At 41.3% G+C, this 22659-nt stretch overlaps 1 protein-coding gene across 3 annotated transcripts; it reads right to left on the bottom strand.

Moving 5' to 3' along the window:
* Positions 1 to 407: 407 nt before the first annotated feature.
* On the bottom strand, positions 408 to 22288 carry clip3 (CAP-GLY domain containing linker protein 3). Of its 3 annotated transcripts, none has more exons than XM_047392127.1 (15): positions 22133 to 22256; positions 16520 to 16667; positions 12964 to 13329; positions 11439 to 11578; positions 8604 to 8697; positions 8282 to 8443; positions 8069 to 8187; positions 7718 to 7954; positions 4884 to 5019; positions 4641 to 4790; positions 4428 to 4559; positions 4015 to 4138; positions 3831 to 3898; positions 3603 to 3675; positions 408 to 3250 (listed from the first exon to the last, which is right to left on the bottom strand). In XM_047392127.1, the coding sequence occupies exons 2-15, from the start codon at positions 16599 to 16601 to the stop codon at positions 3196 to 3198; spliced, it is 1938 nt and encodes a 645-aa protein (XP_047248083.1). In that variant the 5' UTR covers positions 16602 to 16667; positions 22133 to 22256; the 3' UTR covers positions 408 to 3195. The 3 variants fall into 3 exon arrangements, with proteins under 3 accessions (XP_047248083.1, XP_047248082.1, XP_047248084.1); XM_047392126.1 differs by having other exon boundaries at positions 7685 to 7954; positions 22133 to 22255; XM_047392128.1 differs by lacking the exon at positions 16520 to 16667 and having other exon boundaries at positions 7685 to 7954; positions 22133 to 22288.
* Positions 22289 to 22659: the final 371 nt, after the last annotated feature.

Below are 22659 nucleotides of genomic sequence, written 5' to 3' on the forward strand. Positions count from 1 at the left end.
CTCCTCCAGTAACTCCCAGCAGTTTCCTGTCTGACTTTATCAACCTCTCACATCTGTGCACGACTTCTAGTCCCCTCTTCTTTCTAAGGTTGCTTTAGCTTATGAAGGTTTATTTACAGCTCTGGCACCACCGCAATTCAATCATGTTGAAGTCTGGACTTTGACTATGCCACTGCAATATCTTGTTTTTTTAATGTTTTTTTTACAGACATTCTAATGTAGATGTGCTGCTGTATTTGGGATCATGGTTCCTTTGATGGTCTAGTTTGGACCAAGTTTCTGCTATTAGATCATGTTCCACTCATTGAGTGTAAGGTTGCTTTGGTCTCATCTGTCATAACAATAATCTGATTCCAAATCGCTTCCGAGTGCTTAAATGTTAAAGTAAAAACCAGCAGACATAAAAATTAGAAAAAAAACCATCTAATTCTTTATTATGTTTATAGTTAATATTTGAAGCATTTTCATGCTGATGAGAAGAAGATACAGACTGAAAATGCAACAATAAGAAAATACTGAAGGAGGTTACAGGCAGAGAGCATGCAGTGACTTTATCTGTTAGGAGTCATCTTCTTTCTCCTGTTTTAGCGTCAGGAACCGGCACCAAACAGGGCCAACCCACTCACACAGGCTGTAACCGAGCACACAATTAATAAAATACGAAAACAAAGGTACACTTAGTGAAGTTATCAAAATATAGGCTATATACTGTAGATCATTAAGACTTGTTCATGATGAAACAACCAGTGCTGAGTTAGTTCCTGTAAGAGGGACAGACGTTACCAGGACAGAACCAGAGGTTCTGATGGTTCTAGCCCAGCAGCCAAGGAACATTAATACTTTACTTTCCTGCTGGCTCAGTTGTCAATATTTACAGAGATCTTTAAAGTATGTAGAGTTTGTCCAGCTGCCTTTACTTAAAGACTCGATATATTTTTCAAGATCTTCATATTTTTCTATATCTGGGTAGAAATGAACCTGTTTGCTGTTAAAATGAATTGAGTGTTAACTGTTCAATCCCAGCTATAATTAGATACAGATTCCGATTCAATTAAGGGAATTCTGTTTGAAAATACTCAAATGGACCTGGAAATATTTTAAAACCAGACAGCAGGAAGGTAAAGTTTACAGTTTGGAGTTACAGAACTGAACAAGTTTGAACCAGTGGCAGAGCTGGTAAAAGCAGCAAATAAATGAACAGTTATGCAAAGTTCTTAGGTTAAATCGAGATTATAGTGACACCTGGTGGCCAAACCAGGGAAAAACTCCACATTTACAAAGTTGATAGTGAAGTGGATTCACTGGGACACATTGACCGTACTGTAACTTCACGTTTACTGTACAAAGACAAACTTCCACCATCACTGTGGCCCACAAACGCTAATGCTTAGCTTAGATGACAGAGTAGATCTGTTTAGCATTAGGTTTATACACAGCTGGACTGTGGCAAAACATCATAGTGGGTGAACTAAAACGGGGAACATATGTACTGTGTGGATTAATTTCAGGTTCTTATGCTCTGGGGTGGATTGAGAGAAGCAAAAAGAGTAGGAACGTAAAGCAGGGAGTCGTCTGCATATCGTCTGAGACAGTCTGTTGACGCGTGTCTGTTGAGTTTTGGATCAGTTATTTTTTAGGCAGAAAAGTGTCACAACCTTAAGCTTTAACCATGCAGCAAAAATGTTTAAGGCCAAATCTTCAAAAGAATCTGGTGGAATGAATTCTTTCACATTTTGTTTATGTGAAAATACAGAATAGCAGCTATTCTACTGGAACGACAAACTGCTTGTATCCATCAACTCAAAGTTAATAGATCAACCTTATTGGATCAGATAACATCCGGTCTGCCCCGTTTCAGCACCCGTTATCTCATTTTGGTGCAGAGCTCCAACATTAAATTCTGCAGTTGGTTGGGCTCACATGATGAATGTAAGCAGAAGCCCCGCAGATTATAATCAGCAAACTGTTGAAGCTTATTGTACAAACAGAAAGGTTATCTAGAGCTGTGTACAACAGCAACCACAATGTCTCCATCAGGTAAGGCTGAGAAGCATGGAGGGAAAACAGGCCCACATTGCTGGAACGTTACTGAGAACATTTTCAAAACGATTATATTATTATATTAGCATCGTGAGTCATTCAAGGATATTAAGAAAATGGGATTTTAAAGCTGTTCCTGTTTGTATTAGTAGCAGAGATTCAAAACCAGGAGAAGCTTGAGAGAAATGGAAGCATAAAGAAGGGAAAATCATGGCCTCCTTCAAAAGATTATCCTAAAGTGAGGACATGAAACCTTTTTAGATGTTTGAAAACTGTTTGATGAGTTGAGACAAAGCTGGATAAAGAATTATTTGTCATTATTAATAAGGTTTATTTTGAGATGATCAGGAATAGGGTTTAGATTGTGAAACTATGTTTGGCTCATTTAATGACTGTCTTTAAGATCCATATTTAAAGTAATGTTTAGCTTTAAAGTAACAGTTTTTACATGACAAGACACTGATCATGAAATTATTTTCTACCGTTCAGCTGCTATAACTGTGAAACAAAATAAACTAACTGAAACTTGGTCTTTGTAGGTTTGCAGAAGAAAATTTAGATGAATTTTCTGCAGAAATTATTTGTCTCACCTCTGAACAGCATACCTAAAAGGTGTGACCCCCATATGAAGATAAGTAGTTTTGGAGATGATTAACCCTGTTTCCTGATCAGATATTAAAGCCTGGAGGACACAGTAAGAAATGATGCACACATGGTGTTTAAATGTCACCAAAAGTAACAAATCAACAGCCATCTGTGGGTCCGATATCATCACCAAACAAGGTGATCTAATGCCGAACATGTTTGTGGACTTTCCAAACCGCACAGACCCGAAGCCGGCTACAGCAAAACAAAACCACGAGGTGGAGGTGAAACAAACACACTGACAGTCCGAGACCAGTAGGGGGCGCCAGAACAAGAGGACGGATTTCAGAGGGTTTACTCCCTCTGCGCTGGACTCTCAGTTAATTGAAGGAATGCAGGACGTTTCAATCAGATACAAGGCACTATAGATTTTGCTATAGAATGACTAAATTAGGAGGAATCGGGCTGAGAGAGTTTCACCACAAGGAGTTCAGGGACAGAACGATGGAGAGAAAGTAGAGCCGAGAGATCCATCCGGTGGAGGAGAACGATAGGAAGGGCGGGGCGTGGTTAGGACTGCATCTCAGCGCGAAGCATCCATGGAAACCAGCAGCAGAACAACAACCTGCAGCAGGTGGAGCGAGGAGATGTTTTAGTTCACATTCACAGCATCTGGGTCTCTAGAGTTACATTTCTGACAGACCTCATAAATAAATCCATCATCTCAGAACCTTTTCCATCTGTAGCATGCTTGCAGACCTTTCAACTGAAATTTAATTTTATTTCAGCTCCGTGTTTGTCAGCACAGAACGTCTTGATCAGATCAAACCATAATGGTTCTGAGTCAGTAACCATTATTCCTGGACTTACATACCAACATGTGAAATGAGCAGCACCCTAACAAACGGTGGATCTAAACATGATGGTGGCCACATGTTGGAGGTGATCAGACTGAAGCTAGAAGGAACAGTTCTCACCTGGATATGGAGCTCTCAGAGGTCAGGTCTTTAGGAGATCGCATTGTGTGGAAGTTTCGCTTCGGCTGGGACACTGCAGGGAGACAAACACACCAAAGCTCAATGATTCACCATCCCCTTATTATCAAAGGTTCTGTTTGTTTGATTTGGCCAAGTTAAAAAATAACTTTTATCTTTTTAATGATCTGAACCTGTCTCCTGTGGATAAAAGCTGTAATAAAAACTTACTGGAGACCTGATGAACCTTCTTCACCATGGAGCTGTCATTCTCTGAGCCTTCTTTAGGTCCTCCGATCCTAAAGAACCAACAACAACCCAAACTGTCAGTTTCCTGCTGATTTATGAACAAATAAATCACTTAGATCAGGTCCTGCTTTTATATTCTAATAATCCTAAAATGAGGTGCTGTTACCTCTGGACACGGGAGGGTGGAGCAAACACTCCATATTTGGGTAGGCAGCTGAAGTATCGGACCCCGAACACCGAGCCGTCATGTTTCCCAGTAGGCTGATCCAGCTCGACACCAAACCAGTGACCTGCAGGGACACCAGGAGACCAGTTCACACCAGTACAACTGGGTCAGCTCTTCTTCAGCTGATCTGCATGTGTCTATTATCTAATCTGGACCTCAGCATTGACAGGAACATGTTTCATTGTGTTGGTTTGATGTGCAGATTACAGAACAAATTGCATGGACCGGGTCAGTTGATCTTTAAGCAGAAACCTGACGTCAGCGTCATTAAACATCACCTCAGATCAGAGAGAGAAATACCTTCAGCTCCTTCATGAAGCTACCAGAGGTGAAAGAACCAGGAGAACACATACCTGGAGCAAAGTCCGTTTTCCCGTAGAAGCGAACAATTCCCAGTTTCTGACCCGCCACCAGAACTTGGTCTCCCACCTCCACGTTTGTTCCCTCTGGATCCAGACTGGCCACAGATGTCTTCTTCTTTTGGGCTGAGAACACCAAACAAACTCAGCCACATCTGCATAAGACCTGAACCAGCAGAAACCCAGTCAGAATTACAGTTTACTTACCTTTCTCCTTCTCCTTCTTCTCTTTCTCCTTCTTGGTCCTTCCGGCCAGACGGGAGGCCAGATCTATGCGGGGAGTTCTGGGGGTGGACGTGACAGATGATTGAGTCTGATCCACAGCTTTGGAAATCTTTGAAACAGGAGCAAAAATACCTGCAGGTCCAAAAATATAAAAACACGCTGATGAAGACAACTTATACACATTGATTAAAAACAGAACCAGGTCCAGGAATATTACTGGGTTACCGAGTTTAGGAGGACACGTGAAGTAGCGGACGCCGCCAACACTGCCCTCATTCTTCCCCTCCGGCTCGTCCAGCTCCACACCGACCCATTGACCGCTGGCAAACTCAGTGGTTCCACAGAACCTGAGGGTTCCAGTCTGACACAGAGATAGGACAAGGTTCTGAAATCAGTCTGAAATCATCAAACATCAACGTGTTTTAGCTGTTTTTTCTTTATGAAGCTGAGGAACCACAGTTACAGAAGACCGCAACAGGCCAGACCTTTATCCAGAGCATGGATTTAGAAAGAATTTCTTCTTGACCCGGTCCAAATTGTTTTCAGTAACTTCATGTGCCAGAAAACTGAAGTTAAACATCTTAGACAGAATAACCTGCAGGATGAGGTCAGCATGTTTCTGTAAGGAATCAGTGGTGGCGCTAACTGGCGCTGAACCCAATCTGGACCCAATCCAGTTTGCCGAAAAGGCAAGGTGGTACCATCATCAAACACCTGAACTCCACACACAAGGATTGTATTTATGGACTTTTTGTCTGCTTTTAACTCTGCAAATATCAGCATTTTATTGCAGGCCCTTTTAGACCTTCATGTTCACTGGTTTTATGGAAAGACCTGAGCAGAACAGATCTGTTTCTATGGTTTTAAATCAAGTAAGCTGGTTTTAAACAGAGGGCTTCCTCGCTTGGGCCTTGGTAGCTCCCATGACGCTCTGCCTCAGTACCAATAGGCAGTTAAAAGCTGAATGTCATAAAGACCAAAGAGTTCTGCTGCTGGAGAAGAGATAAAGATGCCAGGTCAACTTTCCTTCAGCCAATCAGCAACCAGGGCCAGCAGGTGGACCAGAAAGAGTCCTATAGATACAATGGGACAGAAAATGACACCCAGCTGTCTTTTAAAGAGCACACTGAATCCATTTTTAAAAACGCACCACAACGTCTCCACCTGCTAAGAAAACTGCAACCTTTTAAACATCCATCCATTAATCCATCCATTAATCCATCCATCCATCCATCTGTTGGAGTCATCCATTTTGGTCGCTCATTTTGACATGCGCAGCTCAACAGACATCGCAATTCTGACGTCACCGGGATTATAAATCCGCCGGAAAAAAAGTTGCGTTGCCATTTTCCGCGTGTCTCACGGGATGACGCAACGGAGGTGCGTATCTAGAGAGACGAAAGCTTGCAGGCGAACTTTTTCTCCACAAGGCCATTCCCAGAAGAGCTTGAAAGCTGGAAATCTGTCTGATACAAGAAGGTCAGAAGATTCATATGCCGATCGAAGACCACGCCAACACCTGGCGCAGGTGAAAATCCTCCTTGTTGATTCAGTCGACTAAACGGTTCTTCATATTTTACCCTCCTGGACGGATGAGAAGTTTACTGTTTTTTCTTGAGGTGATCACGGACGCGTGGTCCCCCTCCCTCATTTTTCTTCAGACCTGACCCAACCAAAGAAGAGAAGGAATCAACGTCAAAGTAATTTCGTTCTTTTTATATTAAACTGGATAGGTGCATTTAGAGGTCTGGGCAGGATGAGGCAGTTAAGGTGATTTAAAATCAGCAGTAGTTAATCTCAGGTATTAATTTGCTGCATGCAATACTGATTGAAGTGTTTTATGCTGAGCTGTGTTTTGATTTGCTGCTGAATCGTGCGTGTTCATATTTTGTCCGCCTGATCCCAAATCAGCCAGGAGTTAGAAGTTGGACTTTTAAAAGTTTTTCATTCAAAGCAACTGCAGGGTCTGTAGCTCGTGGTCCGATCACTCTTTGTTCCAGTTTTATTGCTGGAAATTTTCCACTGAGTTCCCGCCTCAGAGTTTTATGACTCTTTGTTCGAGATTTGGGGCAATCAGCTGGTTGTGGCTAAAGGGGCGTGGCCCCACCGTTTATCAGCTGATCGCTGCAATCGAGACATCAACACCAGGAGGATCTCTTTCCATTTAACCCAAATTACACATTTTGTCCATAAAACTACTGGTTTGATCTTCATAGACACTAAATGCATATATATTTTTCTTTTATTATTATTGTTAGGTAGTCATTTTTATTCCCTTTGTGTAGAATGGTGCTTGTTAGTTAGGTGATGGTTTTGGACCAGAATAATAGTCTATCAGGATTACTTGGCTTCAATAAATCTTTATATATATAATTAAGAGAAGCGTTTGTGTTTATTTCGTGCAAGAGTTATTTATCTATCAAAACAAGGTCGAAGTTCCCCAGCTTCGGTGAAGTGGTTGAATAAAGTGAAATTTTGTGGTTTTGGTTAATAATTTATCAATTATTAATGAATAGCTAATTGTAATTATTAAAGAGCTTTGAGCCCATAATCACAACCCCAGAGGGCATCTCTGATTTCTATTTGTAAGTAATGATTTTTGGTTAAGAAATAAAAAAAATTCAAATTATGACTTTAAATTATAATTCTTGATAAATATTAATTAATCAATAATCATAATTCTTACACATCCATCGGGTTCAATTTTTTTTTTTAATTCCTCTTCGGCATGAAACTTAAATCTAACCGTGCGATTCTAGGACCGAGTCCAAAGGACGATAAATAATCTGTCAGCCAACATGTTTGCAGATGGTTGCTTAGAAAATCAGAAGTAAAAATAAAGGGTCAGAAAAGGTTAAATTAACCTAAGTCTCAGCAGATAAGGGGTAATGTACAGTGAATAAACACTAACATTAGGAGGCGCAGTTTCTGGAAACATCAGAACATGTATAGTGATCACGTTATTGGATGATGATGCTCATAATGACAGTAGCCACAAACGACCCAAACATGAACTCCTTCAGTACCAGAACCAAATTGTTGTCACAGTGAAGTCGTGCCTTCATGTCATCGAGCACCACGCGGTCTCCCAGCTTCAGGCCCAACGCTGCCAGCATCAGGTTTCCAGGAATGTTGTCATAGTTCGGCAGGGTGGCCTTCGGAAGGTTACAGCTGAGTGGGACAGCGTCCTGCAGCAGCTGCTTCAGGTCTTTGGCCACCATGGCCGCCTCAGCTTTATCCAGACTCATGTCCATTGGGTCAGGAACCACCTCAGCTGGAACCTGGCCCTTATCGTTCTGCAGAAACAACCCAAAGGTGCACCAACAGGTTCAACTTCAGCTTCACCTTTGCAGAAAATCCATTTTTACACCTCAGGTAGGCCTGTTTGAATAAACAGAAGGTGTTGTTACCCTGACGGCGGGGTTGGCGCCGTGCTCCAGCAGACATTTGACAGCACTCAGGCACAGATTGGAGGCAGCAATGTGCAGAGCTGTACCATAGTGGAAGTCGCTGCATGTGGAGTTCAGCACTGAGAAGAAAGAAGAAGAAGCAGCTAAGCTCATCTCCTGGAGTTTAGCGTAGATCTAAAATGAAATCAGGATCACGTTGGAGAACTCACACACCTCTGGGTTTGGAGGCTTTGAGGAGGACTCGGATTAGTTCAGGGACGTCAAAGTAGGCGGCGTAGTGCAGCGCGTTCATGTTGGTCCATCGACTCCGCAGACTCACGTCGGCACCGAGCAAGATCAGCTGACTGGTGAGTCGCAGCGCCGCTGCCGGGTCGCCTGCACACACAATGAGGTTGAAACTAAAAGCTGCTCTGGGTGTGTACCACAACATAAGGAGAAGATGATCATGATCATGTCAATCTGGGGAATTCTTTCATTATAATAGAAAGAAAGAAAAAGGATAAGGTGGACCATCTAATACAGAAAAGTTGCTCACCCACTCCATGAGCTCCAGCCTTACAGCTGTAGTGAAGCAGCGTCATGTCGGTCAAACCGTCGCGGTCGTTGACGTGGCAACCACGCTTCAGGATCTGAGAGACACACACACTGAGTTAGTCACTTCCTGCTGAAAGACATCCTGCTGTGAGATCATAGTAGTATAGTAATAACTGAATGATGCTGAAGTCCATGAAGATGTTTATCTGTACAACTACTCTGGTAAAAACTAAAACTAAAATCAGAGGTTAGTTTCATCAGGTCCAAGGTTATTATCATTCAGGAAAACTAACGAAATAACGAAAACTAGAAGTAAAAAAACCATTTTCATTAACTTGAAAAACTGCAACTGCTGTTACGGTAGTTGGTCGCGCTGATGTTAACGTTACAGACAGAGTAGAAGAAGAAGAGCTGAGCCGCCTGATCCTGGCCGTGATGAAGGTTTGTTTGGCAGTATGAAACGTTACTAGTGTAAGAGCACAATTCCCTGATTTGGTAAAATATGGAGCTACAGTGTCAACAAAGATTCGTCCAAAGTAAGATTTTTTAGAATTGATTGGTGACCTTTAGTTTATATTTCCTGAGTTACTTAGTTGTTTTGCTACTCAGGCTGAGGGGTCTATTCCACTGAGTTTGGACATATGAAAGTTGCTGAAAGGAGTCAGTAACAAGGAAAGTGAATGAAGCACGAACTGCATGAACTGAGAATGATGAGAAGGGAGAGAGAATCACCTGGTTAAATGTGCATTTGTTCTGTTGTATGAGCCTCTAGCTCCAAGTAAAAATAGTTGTTTTTTTCTTTTAGCTAAATATGGCAATTTTGGTATTTCATCAACTGAGGTAAATAGGTAAATAATTAAAGAAAAGTTAATATTTAAAGCATTATCCTAGTTTCCTAGTTTCTAAAAATATCCAACTACAAAAGGGAAACAAAAATCGTATTTTATTTGTTAAATTGTAATTTTTCTGCATGTTAAACACTAATGTTTTTGGAGAGGATTGTGCTTATATTATGTCTCTTTTAGAATAGTGATTGTCTGATAGAAGAGGACACAGGAGGAAAATAGAAAGACTGATAGAAAGACGAGTAAAGCTAAGAGCAGAAGAGTGTTAGAAAAAGGAGGAGAGTAAAGAAGACAGACATTACTACTGCTATTTATTTGTTTTATTACTCTGCTAACAACAGTGTGGATACACTTTCCTGCTATTACACTTGATTTTTATAGTTTAATTATGAATAAATATTTTAGAATAAATGAAACTGTACCGATGTTTTCATTATATCTTGATAACATTTATTTATTTTAATCTCTGAGCTGGAAATGTCGCTGGATTTGATTTCAGAAAAATTGACTAAAACTATAAGTGAAACTTATAAAAACTAAACTGAAACTAAGCATTTTCAAAAAATAAAAACTAAACTAGACTAGCAAACAAATGCTAAAAACTAATTCAAACTAAAATAGAATTGAAAATGTGAAGTCAAAACTAAATAAAAATAACAAATAATGAAAATTGCAAAACTATTAAAACCTTGATCAGGTCCTGTCCTTGGAAGAAGGTAGGAAAGGTCAGCTGATCTCTGCAACATTTCTGTGTTCATGCACACACTTAGAATGGGAACACATTAGAAACAGTTTAAAGGGTGTGAATACTTTAGTCTGCGGTTGCAGCAGCTGCAGGACGGAGAGAGAGCTGAAGATGTTCACCAGAGCAGCAGAATCAAACCATTGTGTTTCTGATGTAACGCTGTTTAAAATGAGTTTGTTCTGATCGTTCCTGGTTCTGAGTCACGTGACCGAATGCTCCAGGATTTCTTCTCCCCTCCAGCCTGAATCAGCTTCATGCTGAGTCATTGTAGGGTCTGAATTACGCTCAGCTGCTTTGAATTTCCCTCGTGTCTCTCTCTGCCTGCAGCCATTTTATCTAGGCTGCTCTCTGACTTCATATTTCTGTATCCTGCCAGAAAGAATGCTCCAGAAACAGAAACAAGCTGCAGAGGTCTGCTCTGTCTCTAAGATTTAACACATTCATGCTATTTCAGGATCTTTCTTTTGATTTTTTGATGCATAATTTCCTAAAACATGTTCAGACAAAATATCTTACACTCTGAACCTGTGGTTAACAAATGACAATCTGTAGGGAAGATGATATTCTGCTTTAAAGGCAGATTCCCACAAAATGTCCCAAAAACTAAACCACCCAGAGAGAAAATGGAGGATTTCAATTCTGAATTCAAAGATTTAAAAAGTGCTGTTTCATTAATCTGGTTTCTGCTCTGAATCCAGGATGGTTTCCTTGAGAAATTAACTAGTTTTGTGGACAGACTGAGGGTCTTGTGGCCATGAAGGGAAGAAATACATTTTAGAAAATGTTTTGTAAGTATTTGGTGATAAAACACCTGATTGACACTTTCTACTTCAGACTTTTATGTAATATCTGATTTAGACTGAGTAAAAAAGAAGTCTGAAGAAGACCTGTGCAACACCTTCTGAAGGTCTGAGGAGCTGATGATCAGAACCCAGTTAACAGATTACAGGACAGTTTCACCGCTTGGAAGGAAAATAGGAAGAAATTAAGTCCCAATGTGTTGCTGTGAACTGGGACTGCAATGTTCATAGTATGTGTGCGTGTGTGTGTGTGCTTAGAGGACTTCATGTGGGTCAGTTCGTAACCCGGTGAGTCCAGCATCATGCAGTCAGACACAAAGACTCCTTGCTGCTTTGGTTCGGTCCTTCTCATGTCAGCTCAGTAGAAACAACTCAACCAGTTTAACTTCTACTGTTCTGACCCAAAACATCACAGAACCCTGAACAGAAAGAAACTTTTTTCTCACCTCGTTTCCAATGACGTCGATCTTGTGCTGCACCTGGGGGACCCACTGACGGATGATGGCAAACAGCTCAGGGATGGTGGTCCGAGGATCCGTGAGGATCTCCTGACATGCCGGGTCATTGGGGTCAAAGAAGGTGAACGCTGCAGACAGAAGCATCAGGGAAGAGTTGACAGCAAAAAGGGCGAGGACAGATGGAGCAGTGGTAGAGGGAAGGAAAGAGGATCAGGAGAAAACAGAAAGGATGAGCAAATCGATCGCTCCAGTTTTCTCTCTCAGTCATCAAAGCCGGGAGCCTGAACTTCTGTTTTCAGCAGATCTGACATGAATCTTATTACACTGGGACACTAACACAACCGTAACAAAATGCAGGAGTCCTTGGTGACCGGAAACTTGATCATAGCAGCTAAAAGCCACATAATGAGTTGTTAGTGAATTTAAAGTGTTGTTCTTTGCTTTCAACATTGTCTTTCTTGCTTCTTCTCTATAATTACTGTCTAAGTTGGCTTTTCCACATCATACCTGCCTGTGGATCAAGAACTGCCTGACAGACAGACAGACAGACAGACAGACAAACAGACAGACAGACAGACAGAGACAGAGACAGAGACAGACAGGTGCTCCACAGGGTTGTGTGCTCTCCCCACTTCTCTTCCTTTACACCAATGACCACACCTCCTCACACACCATTGTTAAGCTAACCATGCTTTCAGATGGCATGTTAGTCATCAGCTCGATCCAGGATGAAGATGAGTCTACATACTGGATGAAGGTTACACAGCTGGCCACATGGTGCAGCAATAACAGCATGAAGTTCAACACTTAGAAGACTGTGGGGATGATCAGAGCTGCAATGATTAGTCCATGTAATCATGAAATATTCTGAGCAAAATGTTGACTTGTCGGATAGAAAAACATCAATCAGTTGTTTTTATAACTGCGGTACCCTGCAGGACGTTGTGGGGGCAGCATCATCTCCATCGTCAGCCAGCACATTTGTCTGAAGTGACTGAGAACGTGAAACCAAAGCAACAACTTTCCACAGGAACACTTTTTTGAGGTAAAACTCATTGAACCTCAGAGACAAAGTGAACAACAGTAATTTAAAGGGCTATTTCTCTGTTTTTACAGAGGCTGGAGTACCTGCGGTTGGCTCTAGTTCAAATTCTGAACCATTCGAACTGGTCAAAATTGGACCGAACTGTTCTACACCAAACCAATGTTTTTAAAAACTGTTTTTTATCATTTGCTAACCATTTTTACTCTGTGGCTGATATGTTTGACCCTGTTCAACCGGGTCTACCTGCCAAATAATGCACCTAATTCACCTTTTCTCATGAAGAGAATAAATGTTAAGACGACACACTGCCTTTCAAGGAATCTGTAATCACAATTTTGTTACTGAATCATAATCTATTAAGTTACCCAATGAAAAAGACAAATTCATAAACAATTAGCTAAAACATTTATTTAAGGTGGTATGACACACTGTAGTCTATGACGGCATATTTAAGGTGGTATGGCGTACCGTAGTCTTTGGGCAGCGGCGCCTGGGCCGAGGGATGCACCATGGCTCGGCGGGGCGGGTCGTGAACCGGACTCTGATACTCAGACGCAGTGATCGGTTCAGTCACTGGTTCAGCAGGAGTATTCTCCTCTTCCTCCTGCTCCTCTCGCTGTACCAGGTCTTCCTCTTGCTCATCTTCCTCCTCGTTCTCCACCTCTGCCCTCTCCTCCTCTAGCTCATATTCCTCCTCTTCCTCCTCCTCAGTCAATTCCTCCTCTTCCTCCCTCTGAACCCTCACCTCCTCCTGCTCCTCGTGGTCATGCCTCTCCTTCTCTTGTTCCTGCACGTTTTCTTCTTTTGTCATGATGAAGGACGCTGCAGCCGGGCCTGTCAGAGGAAGACACATTAAACTGAGATCAGGACAAAAAATAGAGCATGCTTTGTATTCAGCCCCTTTATTCTGATACCCCAAAATAAACTGCTTTTATATGTTCAAAATTAATGTCCAAATATGTCTAATTTAATAATATGTTCTTATTTTAAATCGAGCAGTTCTGTGTTTGGCCCCAGAGGATTGTTGGAGAACATTAAAGAACAAACAGCATCACGAAAGCCAAAAAACAGAGCAGACAGGTTAATGAGGCAGGTGGGGAGAAGTTTGAAGCAGGGTTAGGTGGAGTTTTTCACTAGTCTGGTTTTCATGGAGGAGTGGTGAGAACAACAGCAGCAACTGTTGAAAAAAACCCAGAAGAAGTCCTGTTTGCAGTTTGCCTGTAGTCATGTAGAAGACACAGCACTGATGAGGATGAAGGTGCTCTGCTCAGGGGAGACCAAAACTGAACCTTGCAGCCTGAGATACATTAGATGGTGTGGATCAAAGCATTTCTATGTGTTAGAATGGCCTAGTCAAAGTCAAGAGAGAGAATCAGTGGCAAGATTTGAAAACTGACGTTCACAGATGTTCTCCGTCCAACATGACTGAGGTTCAGCTGTTCTACAAAGAAGAAAGATCAGAAACTTCAGTCTGCAGCTGTTCAAAGGTGGTAAAGACAATTGCCAAAAGACCAGCAGCCAAAGGTGGTTCTACAAAGTTCTGACTCGGGGGATACAAATGCACTCCACATTTTACGTCTTCACCACACAATTATGTCCTGCCTTGTGCTTCTCTATCAAAAGGCTGCACACTAAATCACGATTACAACCAATGCCTAAGATGCTAGAGGTCACAGATCCCAGAGGTGTTGGAAAAGATTTATCACAACTGAAGTCATCGCGGTTTCCAAAATGTATATTGTTTATGATTGTCTAAGGTTGTTGCAGCCCTGGTCTATCACATAAAATCCTGAAACAATACAGTGAAGATTATGACAGAAAAACAGTGAACATGTTTAGAAGTGTGGAGATGTGTGTGAGGAGCTGCAGGTTTAAAACCTCAAGCAAAAAACCTGTTTCTGTTTAAAAAGCTTTCGGGACCTAGTTTAGACTGAGGAGCCATGACGTAGATGCTGAATAAAATTAAACCTTGACCGAAGTCCCTTTACATGGCGACCGATTAAATTACCCACAGGGTTGTAATTTTTACATGGTCCAACGTTTCAATTGAAAAAACATTGTTTTCATTCACAGCTTAAAAAAATCTATATCCTCCTATAAAAGGTGCTGATGTGAGAACCATGCAGACATGATTACTGTGAACACCTCTATGAAAGCTGGAGTTTTCTAAAGTCTATCATTCTACAGAGAGAAAGATTATTCCCTAGAGGAACACATCTCAGACAGCTGTCAATCTTCCCAGGAGTGGACGTCCCAGCAGATTCAGCTCAAGGTCAGAGTGTGAAGCTCAGAAAAATGACCAAAAACCCAACAGCTCCATCTCAGACTCTACAGAACTCAGCTGGCAGGTTAAATGCTAAAGGTCATGACAGGACACTTAGGAAAAACACTGAACCACTCTGGCTGCTAAGAACAGTTGAAGAAGAAAGCTTCTTCTCTCTAATAACAAGACGGCAGCAGAACTTCAGTTATAAAGTTGCATCTGGATGAAGGACAAGACTTCTGGGACAATGTCCTCTGGACAGATGAGACCAAAGTGGAGATGTTTGACCATGATGGACAGAACCATGATGGAGGAAACCAAACACAGCAGATCAGCACAAACACCTCATCCCAACTCTGAAGCACGGTGGTGGAGGAATGATGGTCTGGGTTTGTTTTACAGCCACAGGACCTGAACACTGTGCAGTCACTGAGTGGACCATGGACTTCTCTGTAAACCAAAGGGTTCTAAAGTCAAGATGAGGCCATCTGTCTACCAGCTTGGTTCAAACTGAAAAACAATCCAAAAGAATCAGTGAGATGCAAACAGTCAAAGTCCAGATCTCAACCAGATTTACATGCTTGTTAAGATCTTTCTGGACAAAAATGGGAATCTTTGTCTTCCAGAACAGAAGTGGGTTGTTTAGTTTTTATTATCAGTCTGTCTGATTCTGAAGCAGTTCCAATACGCTGCCCTGTCTCAGTGACTCTGCAGTTCTAAATCAGCTGGTTCTGGTTCTCCTGCACCTGTTCTTGTTGTCTCTCATCATGATCAGCCATGTTTAGCTCAAGAATGTGATGGTGTTTGTTTTTGCAGAGACAGACGAAGAAATGTCTGGTTTGACCCTCAGTGTGTGACAGATCGCGGCAGCAGCCGACGCTGTCCATCATTATGTGTCGACAGACCGGACTGGATTTGTTCTGCTCTCCACTTTGCCAAGCGGACAAGATGCTGGAATCCGTTCAGCAGTCGCTCCCTCCATCACCGAGCCGTCCGTCTTCTCCTCAGTTCAGCCAGAGGGGAACAAGGAGGAAATTTACAGCATAGCTGAATTATACAGATAAGTACTGAAGATGTAAAATTTCTATCCCAATAAATATTTTTTAGTTGTCACCACCTTATTGCTGCAAAATATGCTGACAGCATTGGTTATAGACGTATTTCTAAACTTTTGAATATTCCAGCGTGTACCCTCCAGTTAGTGGAAAGAACATTGTTTCATCATCAACCAACGACAGCCAGGAGCTCCTCGCAAGATTTCTGACAGATACTCAGAGTTGTCCAAGAGCTAAAACAGCTTTTCCATAAAAATCAGCAAGGTAACGCTTTTGCCATGAAAACATGAAGTAATGCAGTCACTGTGCAAGACTCCACTGCTGAAGAAAAGGCTTGTTAAAGCTCCATTAAAGTTTTTGTAGAACATTTGGACCAGCAATGACATACTGGGAGAATATAGTCTGGTGAGAAAGGACTAACATTTAACTCTTTGGATGTCATTTCACACAGCATGTTTGGAGGATGAATGGTTCCAAACAGCATTAGCTTCCGGGTGGGGACCCCCTTTTGCCAACCCACAGATGATGCTAAAGAGTTTGTAAAAATCATCCACTTTTTAAAATGTCTTTTATTAACTATTTAATCATCAATACATTTCTTTAATGTAAGAAAATTGTTAAAATATGTTAACACCAATATAATCCCACTGAATAACATTCAACAAACAGTTGAGAATAAGAAGTGTTTTTTTAATCAGTCCCAAACCTTTCGGAGAACCAACTAGCGCCCCCTGGCGGCCGCCACTTTGAAAACCACTGCAGGACATCACCCCAGTCAGCAACATCATGGTGTGAGCCTGTTTTCTCTATACGATACAACCAGACTTCATAGTGCTGAAATGAACCGGGACATTCTGAAGATAAAACAAAGTGGATTCAATGAGACAATCGTCCCCAACACACAGCCAGGGCTGCAACCAACTATTATTTTAATAATCGACTAATCTATTAATTATATTTTTATGATCTCTATCATCACTTTCGAATTGAAACTGGAACTTCAGTGGCTTGTTAAAATGTTTTAACTCACTTCTAACTAACACACCTGTGAATGTCCTTTTTGTTGCCTCTTGTTGCTACTCTACTGAAACCCCATAAAATGTACATTTGAAATTCAACTGACTATTTATTTTTAACATAGTTATTTAAATAAAAATATTTATTTTCAACTGCTAAAATGTCAAATAAAGATACAAACGTATTTAAAATCGATATTTTCAACCTTAAGCTTTTAACGGATTTTAAAAAGAGTGAAAAGGTGAGAACATCAATATGTGCAGCAGTTAGGCTTGCTCTCTTCTTGGGGCAATGTTCCCAGCAACATCATCCAGGAATAAATATTAACAAATTATTATTTTCAATGAATCATGGGATAGGGTAGGCCACGACGCAGGCAATTGGAGCTTTATTGCCCTCCGCTGTCCCCTTAGTGAACTGCATGTGATTGCTAGCGCTTGCCACTGAAACTGAAATATTCAACATGGGTAATGTTTGTTAATATTTTTTAAACGACGCATGAATTGAAAATCTTTGGAAAAACTGAAGATCAGAGAGCATGGAAGAGGCCTATGGAACATTCATAAAAAATATATTTACTGGGAAAACATTGATGTGTCTGCTGTACCTTCTAAACATCTAACCCAACCTCTAAAACATTCAGTAAAACTGATCTGAAGACTAACGTGTTTTACCACCTGACAGCCAACATGTCCTTAAATGTTTCTTCAGATCTCATTTATTCCAGAGGCTTGGACCTTGTGTGTTAAACTCAGGACCTAAACTCAACACCTCAGTAACAAGCTGAAGGACAGAGTTTATTTTATGAGTGCAATCAGATCTGTTTTGGAGGGGGGGGGGGGGGATGGGGGGGGGGGGGGGGGGAGTTCTGACCAGTGCAGGAACCCAATTAAACCAGTCTCCTCCTTCATACTGTTATAGCAGACATTCACACTAACAGCTGCAGCTGAATCTAAGCTGCTGTTTGTTGCGTCAGACATTCAGGAAGAGAGGATACTGTTGCTGGAGGCCAACAACCACACGTATGTTGTTCGCAGGTGCAGAGACGTGCATGTTGCACCTGAAGATCAGAGCTGTTGGTTCATGTTCCCAAAATAAAACCATAAAAGACTGAAAATAAACCTTATCTCCATCCTTCCTGCAGCTAGTTAGTGTCGCTTCTGATCAGTCTCTGTGTCTGAACAACCTCTGTGTGATCACTGAAACAGCACTGAAACAGACTGCTGAGGTTGTGACAGAAGTTATGCAACACCACAACATGACTCTGCCTGGATGAGTGTACTGGTATGAAATGTGAACAAAACAAGATCCTCACAGCTGGTTTTTGGGCTGTTATTTGATCTTAATGTGTCTGCGACGGTAGCTCAGGTGGTAGGGTTTCATCCTGAAACTGGTGGGTTGCTGGTTCAAACCCTCACTCTTTCCTTCTCAGTTGTTGTGTCCTTGGGCAAGACACTTTGCCTGCTGATGGTGGTCAGAGGGCTCGGTGGAGTAATGTGACGTTCAGGAATGAATCGATTCTTTTTAAACGGCTCCTTATCTTGAACGATTGGTCTCAAGTCTTAGTTAGTGAGATCCGTTCTTTGTTTTTTACCACTTTGCTTACTTATAATGCTACTTTTTCATTTTAATTTAATTTGATATATTAAATATATATTATGTTATATTACTTAGGCGATGAACTACAAGACTGTAAGGGGGTAATATGAGCATACAGAGCACATGCTCATTGCTCACTGTTTGTCTTTATCTCGTATCATGGCGGCAGTATGTGACGCAGTGGGAGAGAGAGGAGGAGGACGGCCACAGTGTGCTCATTGCTTGAGGACAAAACAATGAGTGGCGCCACAAAAAGGTTACACATTTTATTTGGGCAATGTTTCCAGTTCAGTGTTGTTCACCATTAGCATTTTGTCTTAATAGTTATATTTATTAGTGCAGGAGTTGATTTTTATTTCTGCCAAAGCAACTCAAGTTCACTTTTTTCTCTTCTGTTTTGTTACATTTTGCTTTCTTTGTTTTGTTTCTATATTACACATAGCATTAAAATGGTATTAATGCACAGAAATCACAGTAAAAACTACATGGGTATTTGATATTTATGTTTTGATATTTTATACTTAGTTTTATTGAAAGTATATACATATAGAAATATTTTTTTGCACGAAAATACTGTGGTTCTGTTTTGAACCTTTTAAATAAAAATATTAATCTTACTTGTTTCAGATTATTCAGCTTTGTTGTAAATTTCACCCATTCATGCTAGGTTTCCTACCAATTAATATATTTAACACTATATTAAGAGTAAAATTGCTTGTTCTTAAAAAAATATGTAAATTTTTAAAGTTGGATTATTTCAACATCTCTTTTAAATGGCTCTTCGAAGTGAACAGATTCAAAGAGCCTTAAGTTCCATCACTAGACCCGATTGTATGGCAGCATCACTTCTGTCAGTCTGCCCCAGGACAGCTGTGGCTACAATGTAGCTAACCACTGTCAGTGGGTGGATGGGTGGATGACTGATTGTAAGGGAAAGTGCTTTGGAGTCTCTGGGGACTTGATAAAGCGCTATACAAATGCAGGCCATTCACCCTTTATATCATGTTTTCACTCATCAAATCTGAGTTTAAGCTAAACCTTGCTCTGATCTGAACATCTTATCAGTTTTCTCATCTTAAATCAGATTATGTTAGTATATATATATATATATATATATATATATATATATATATATATATATATATATATATATATATATATATGTGTGTGTATATAAAGTTTAAATTATGATTTTACATTTAATTTTTTATCAACCTTCATCTGGCCAGAGTTGCTGATTTACAACTGCTTGATTTATTTGCAATAACTATTAAACGCTGATGAACACTGGTGCCAAGCCTTGCCGCACACAACCCTAACCCTTCAACAAATCCTGGGGAAAGCTGGAAAGACCATCTCCAGACCAGGACAATTTACCTGTGAAAGTAAAGCCCCGGAAAAGTGAAATTACCCGGGTAAAGTTTTATCGAAACGCGAACGGGCTTTCTACAGAAAATGGAAAAGGTGCTATAGTAAAGTCGAAAGCAAAACAAACCCACAGCATGATACTGTCACCTCCATGCTTGTCAGTGAATGCTGCGTCGACTCTTCCAAACATACTTTTTGACATTGTGAAAAAACAGTCCAGTATTTGTTGTTGGAATTCGGGTGGCTGCAGATTTTAGGTTTCAGTTCAAGGTGATGTGGAGACACTGGTTGTCAGCAGCTTCCAGTTCTTGGCAGGCTCGAGTCTTAGTGGTTCCTGGGTTTTTCCTAACTATCTGTTCATCTGAGGAGCAGTTTGGGTCAGAGGGTTGACATCTGGATAGATTTGGGTGTTCCTACAGGAGAAGGATCCTAAACAGGGTTTGAAATGGATAAAGCAGCCTAGCATCAAGAGCTTTTACCTCAGTTGTAATGAAAATGTGTGGACTATGTTTAATATTGATTCCCACAATATAACATTCAGTAACTTTATGACCTTCTCATGCCTTCATACCAGAAACAGATACAGTTTAAACTGATTCTCCTCTTCTAGTGTTTATTATGTTTTGGGAGACGTCCGTCTCATTTCTTATGAGAAACAAACTTCTTGGTTGAAAGAAAATACATTTAAATCTAAATTCACCAATTAGGTAGGATCACCTGCAGTCCAGACTGCAAAAAACATAGAAATAGCACTTTAATTATATACCAACAGCAACACAGGTAGCACCTTTATGTCCCTTTTCCATGAGTACCTACTCTACTCTACTCTACTCGGATTTGATCGGGTCGGCATTACACAGTTTGGTTACAATTGGGTACCCTCTCAGTGCGGGTGGGATCATCAATAGCAAAGCCACAATCCGAAAAAGTAACATGATTTATAGACACAAACAGCAACAACAATGGAGGACCTGCTGCTCAATGGCTGCCATCAGGCTCAGAGTGAAAAGAGAGGAGGCTGCAGACAGTAAGATGAAGCATCTGGATCAGAACCAGAGAGAGAAGGAAGCCATGGAGCGGTACCAAACTGAAGGGTTCAAGGTAACCGTTACTAATGGAAAACCTAAAAACCGAGTAGAGGGGGTTCTAGTGTCACTAGCCACCCGTGGTGCACAGGGATACTTTCTAACAGTTCTGATACTGATTACACTGTGCACACCACAGGGGGCCGTTCACTACCTCATTTACTGGAAATGCAAAAAAGCAACAGAAAAGTAGTTTGGGGGAGAACTGACAGATAAAATTTAATTGTTATTTTAGTCGAGTGTTTTTGACTCCCCCTCGGCTATGGCGCCCTGGGCAGTCAGTCATCCTGCCAGTGACTGTAAACACCGGAGGAATTATCCTAAACTGTCTTTGATATAAATCCACCAGAACCTTTTCTGGGACTCTAATCGAACCAAATTGCCACAATCAGGACAGATAGGAAATCTGTCCAGAGCTGTTTTAGTCCCAGTCCAGCCCTGGTCACTGATCTCTGATCCATTTTAACTATTTCACCACAGCTTCATATTTTCAGATTCATCAGAATAATGAAGCTTCTGTTGAATAAAATAAATTTATTAAAATTATTGGTGTCTACTGGGTTTTATCCCCTCTGTACTGGCTGCCTAATAAACCCGACCATGTTGACCTTGTACTGAATCGGTGCTGGGAATACTGGTCCACCTGGAAACCAAAAACGAGATAAAATCTAGCATCTCAGGATCACATCTGCTTCTTATAGAATAATTATAGAGGCCTGATGCGAGGGAGCAGGTTGTGAGGCTGAGGCGGCCATGGCATCCTCGTCCTCCATCCAGCCTCCATTTTACAGCCAACCCAAACAGCGAGAAACATGCGCAGATACAGACAGAAAGAGCGTCTAAACCCGCTTGATCTTTTACCTGAATGTCGCTTTAACAACCCCGAGCCGTAAAAACAAATGTCGGACCACAAAAGCCTCTGTTTGCGGGTTTTTGTACCAATGTGCGCATTAACGAGAAAAACGCCCAGCAAAGGAACAACGATAACATGCGCACACGCTCGAAAACACGCATGAGCGAAACAAGAGGCTTAATCTGCGCCTCAGGTCTGGTGGATATGCCCAGAAAAGAGGTGAAACCTGCTGTGTGTGTATGTTGCAGAAAAACAAGTGGCGTATTCCAACCCCTGCTTCCTCACTCCTCCTCCTCATCTCCATCTCCATCCTCACAGACTGATAACACAAACCATCCGGTAACATGAACCAGGCTGAGCTTTGAACGTTCAGATCTCCGCAGGTCGGTATTTTTACCTGAAAACAAGCCGCTGGATGACGCTGAAGATGCCGATGAAGCTCCTCTCTGATGCTCGGCACAAACAACCCTGACGCTCCTCTGGTTGCTCCTCACGCTGCTGTACGTCCCCCTGCCCCAGCTGACGTATCTGACTCCTTCCACCGCTTCATGTTATTCTCTCTCCACCAGGCTCTCTCTAATTTAGCCCAGTTAGTGAGATCCTGCAGCCGCAACATCTCACTGATGAACATGAACAGATTTTCCGAAGAAAAACTATAGTTCTGAGGTCCGGAGCTGCAACAAAAATAAACTATTTTATTCTTCAGGTCCAGTTTCCCAGTCCCAGTTTAACAAGAGCGGCTGGCCAATAGAGGGCACTAAAACGCCGCCTCACCACTCACTACATTACATAGAAAAACAATTAATAAAAAAATGTTATTAAATAAATTGTTTCAAAATAACAAGTCAAACTTTTGTAGATGTGCAAGATAAATATTTTAGAGTTAATGATGAGTTTTGTTCATTCATGGATGTTGTCTGGTGA

The sequence above is a fragment of the Girardinichthys multiradiatus genome, chromosome 18 (assembly GCF_021462225.1).
Source record: "Girardinichthys multiradiatus isolate DD_20200921_A chromosome 18, DD_fGirMul_XY1, whole genome shotgun sequence".
NCBI lineage: Eukaryota > Metazoa > Chordata > Actinopteri > Cyprinodontiformes > Goodeidae > Girardinichthys > Girardinichthys multiradiatus.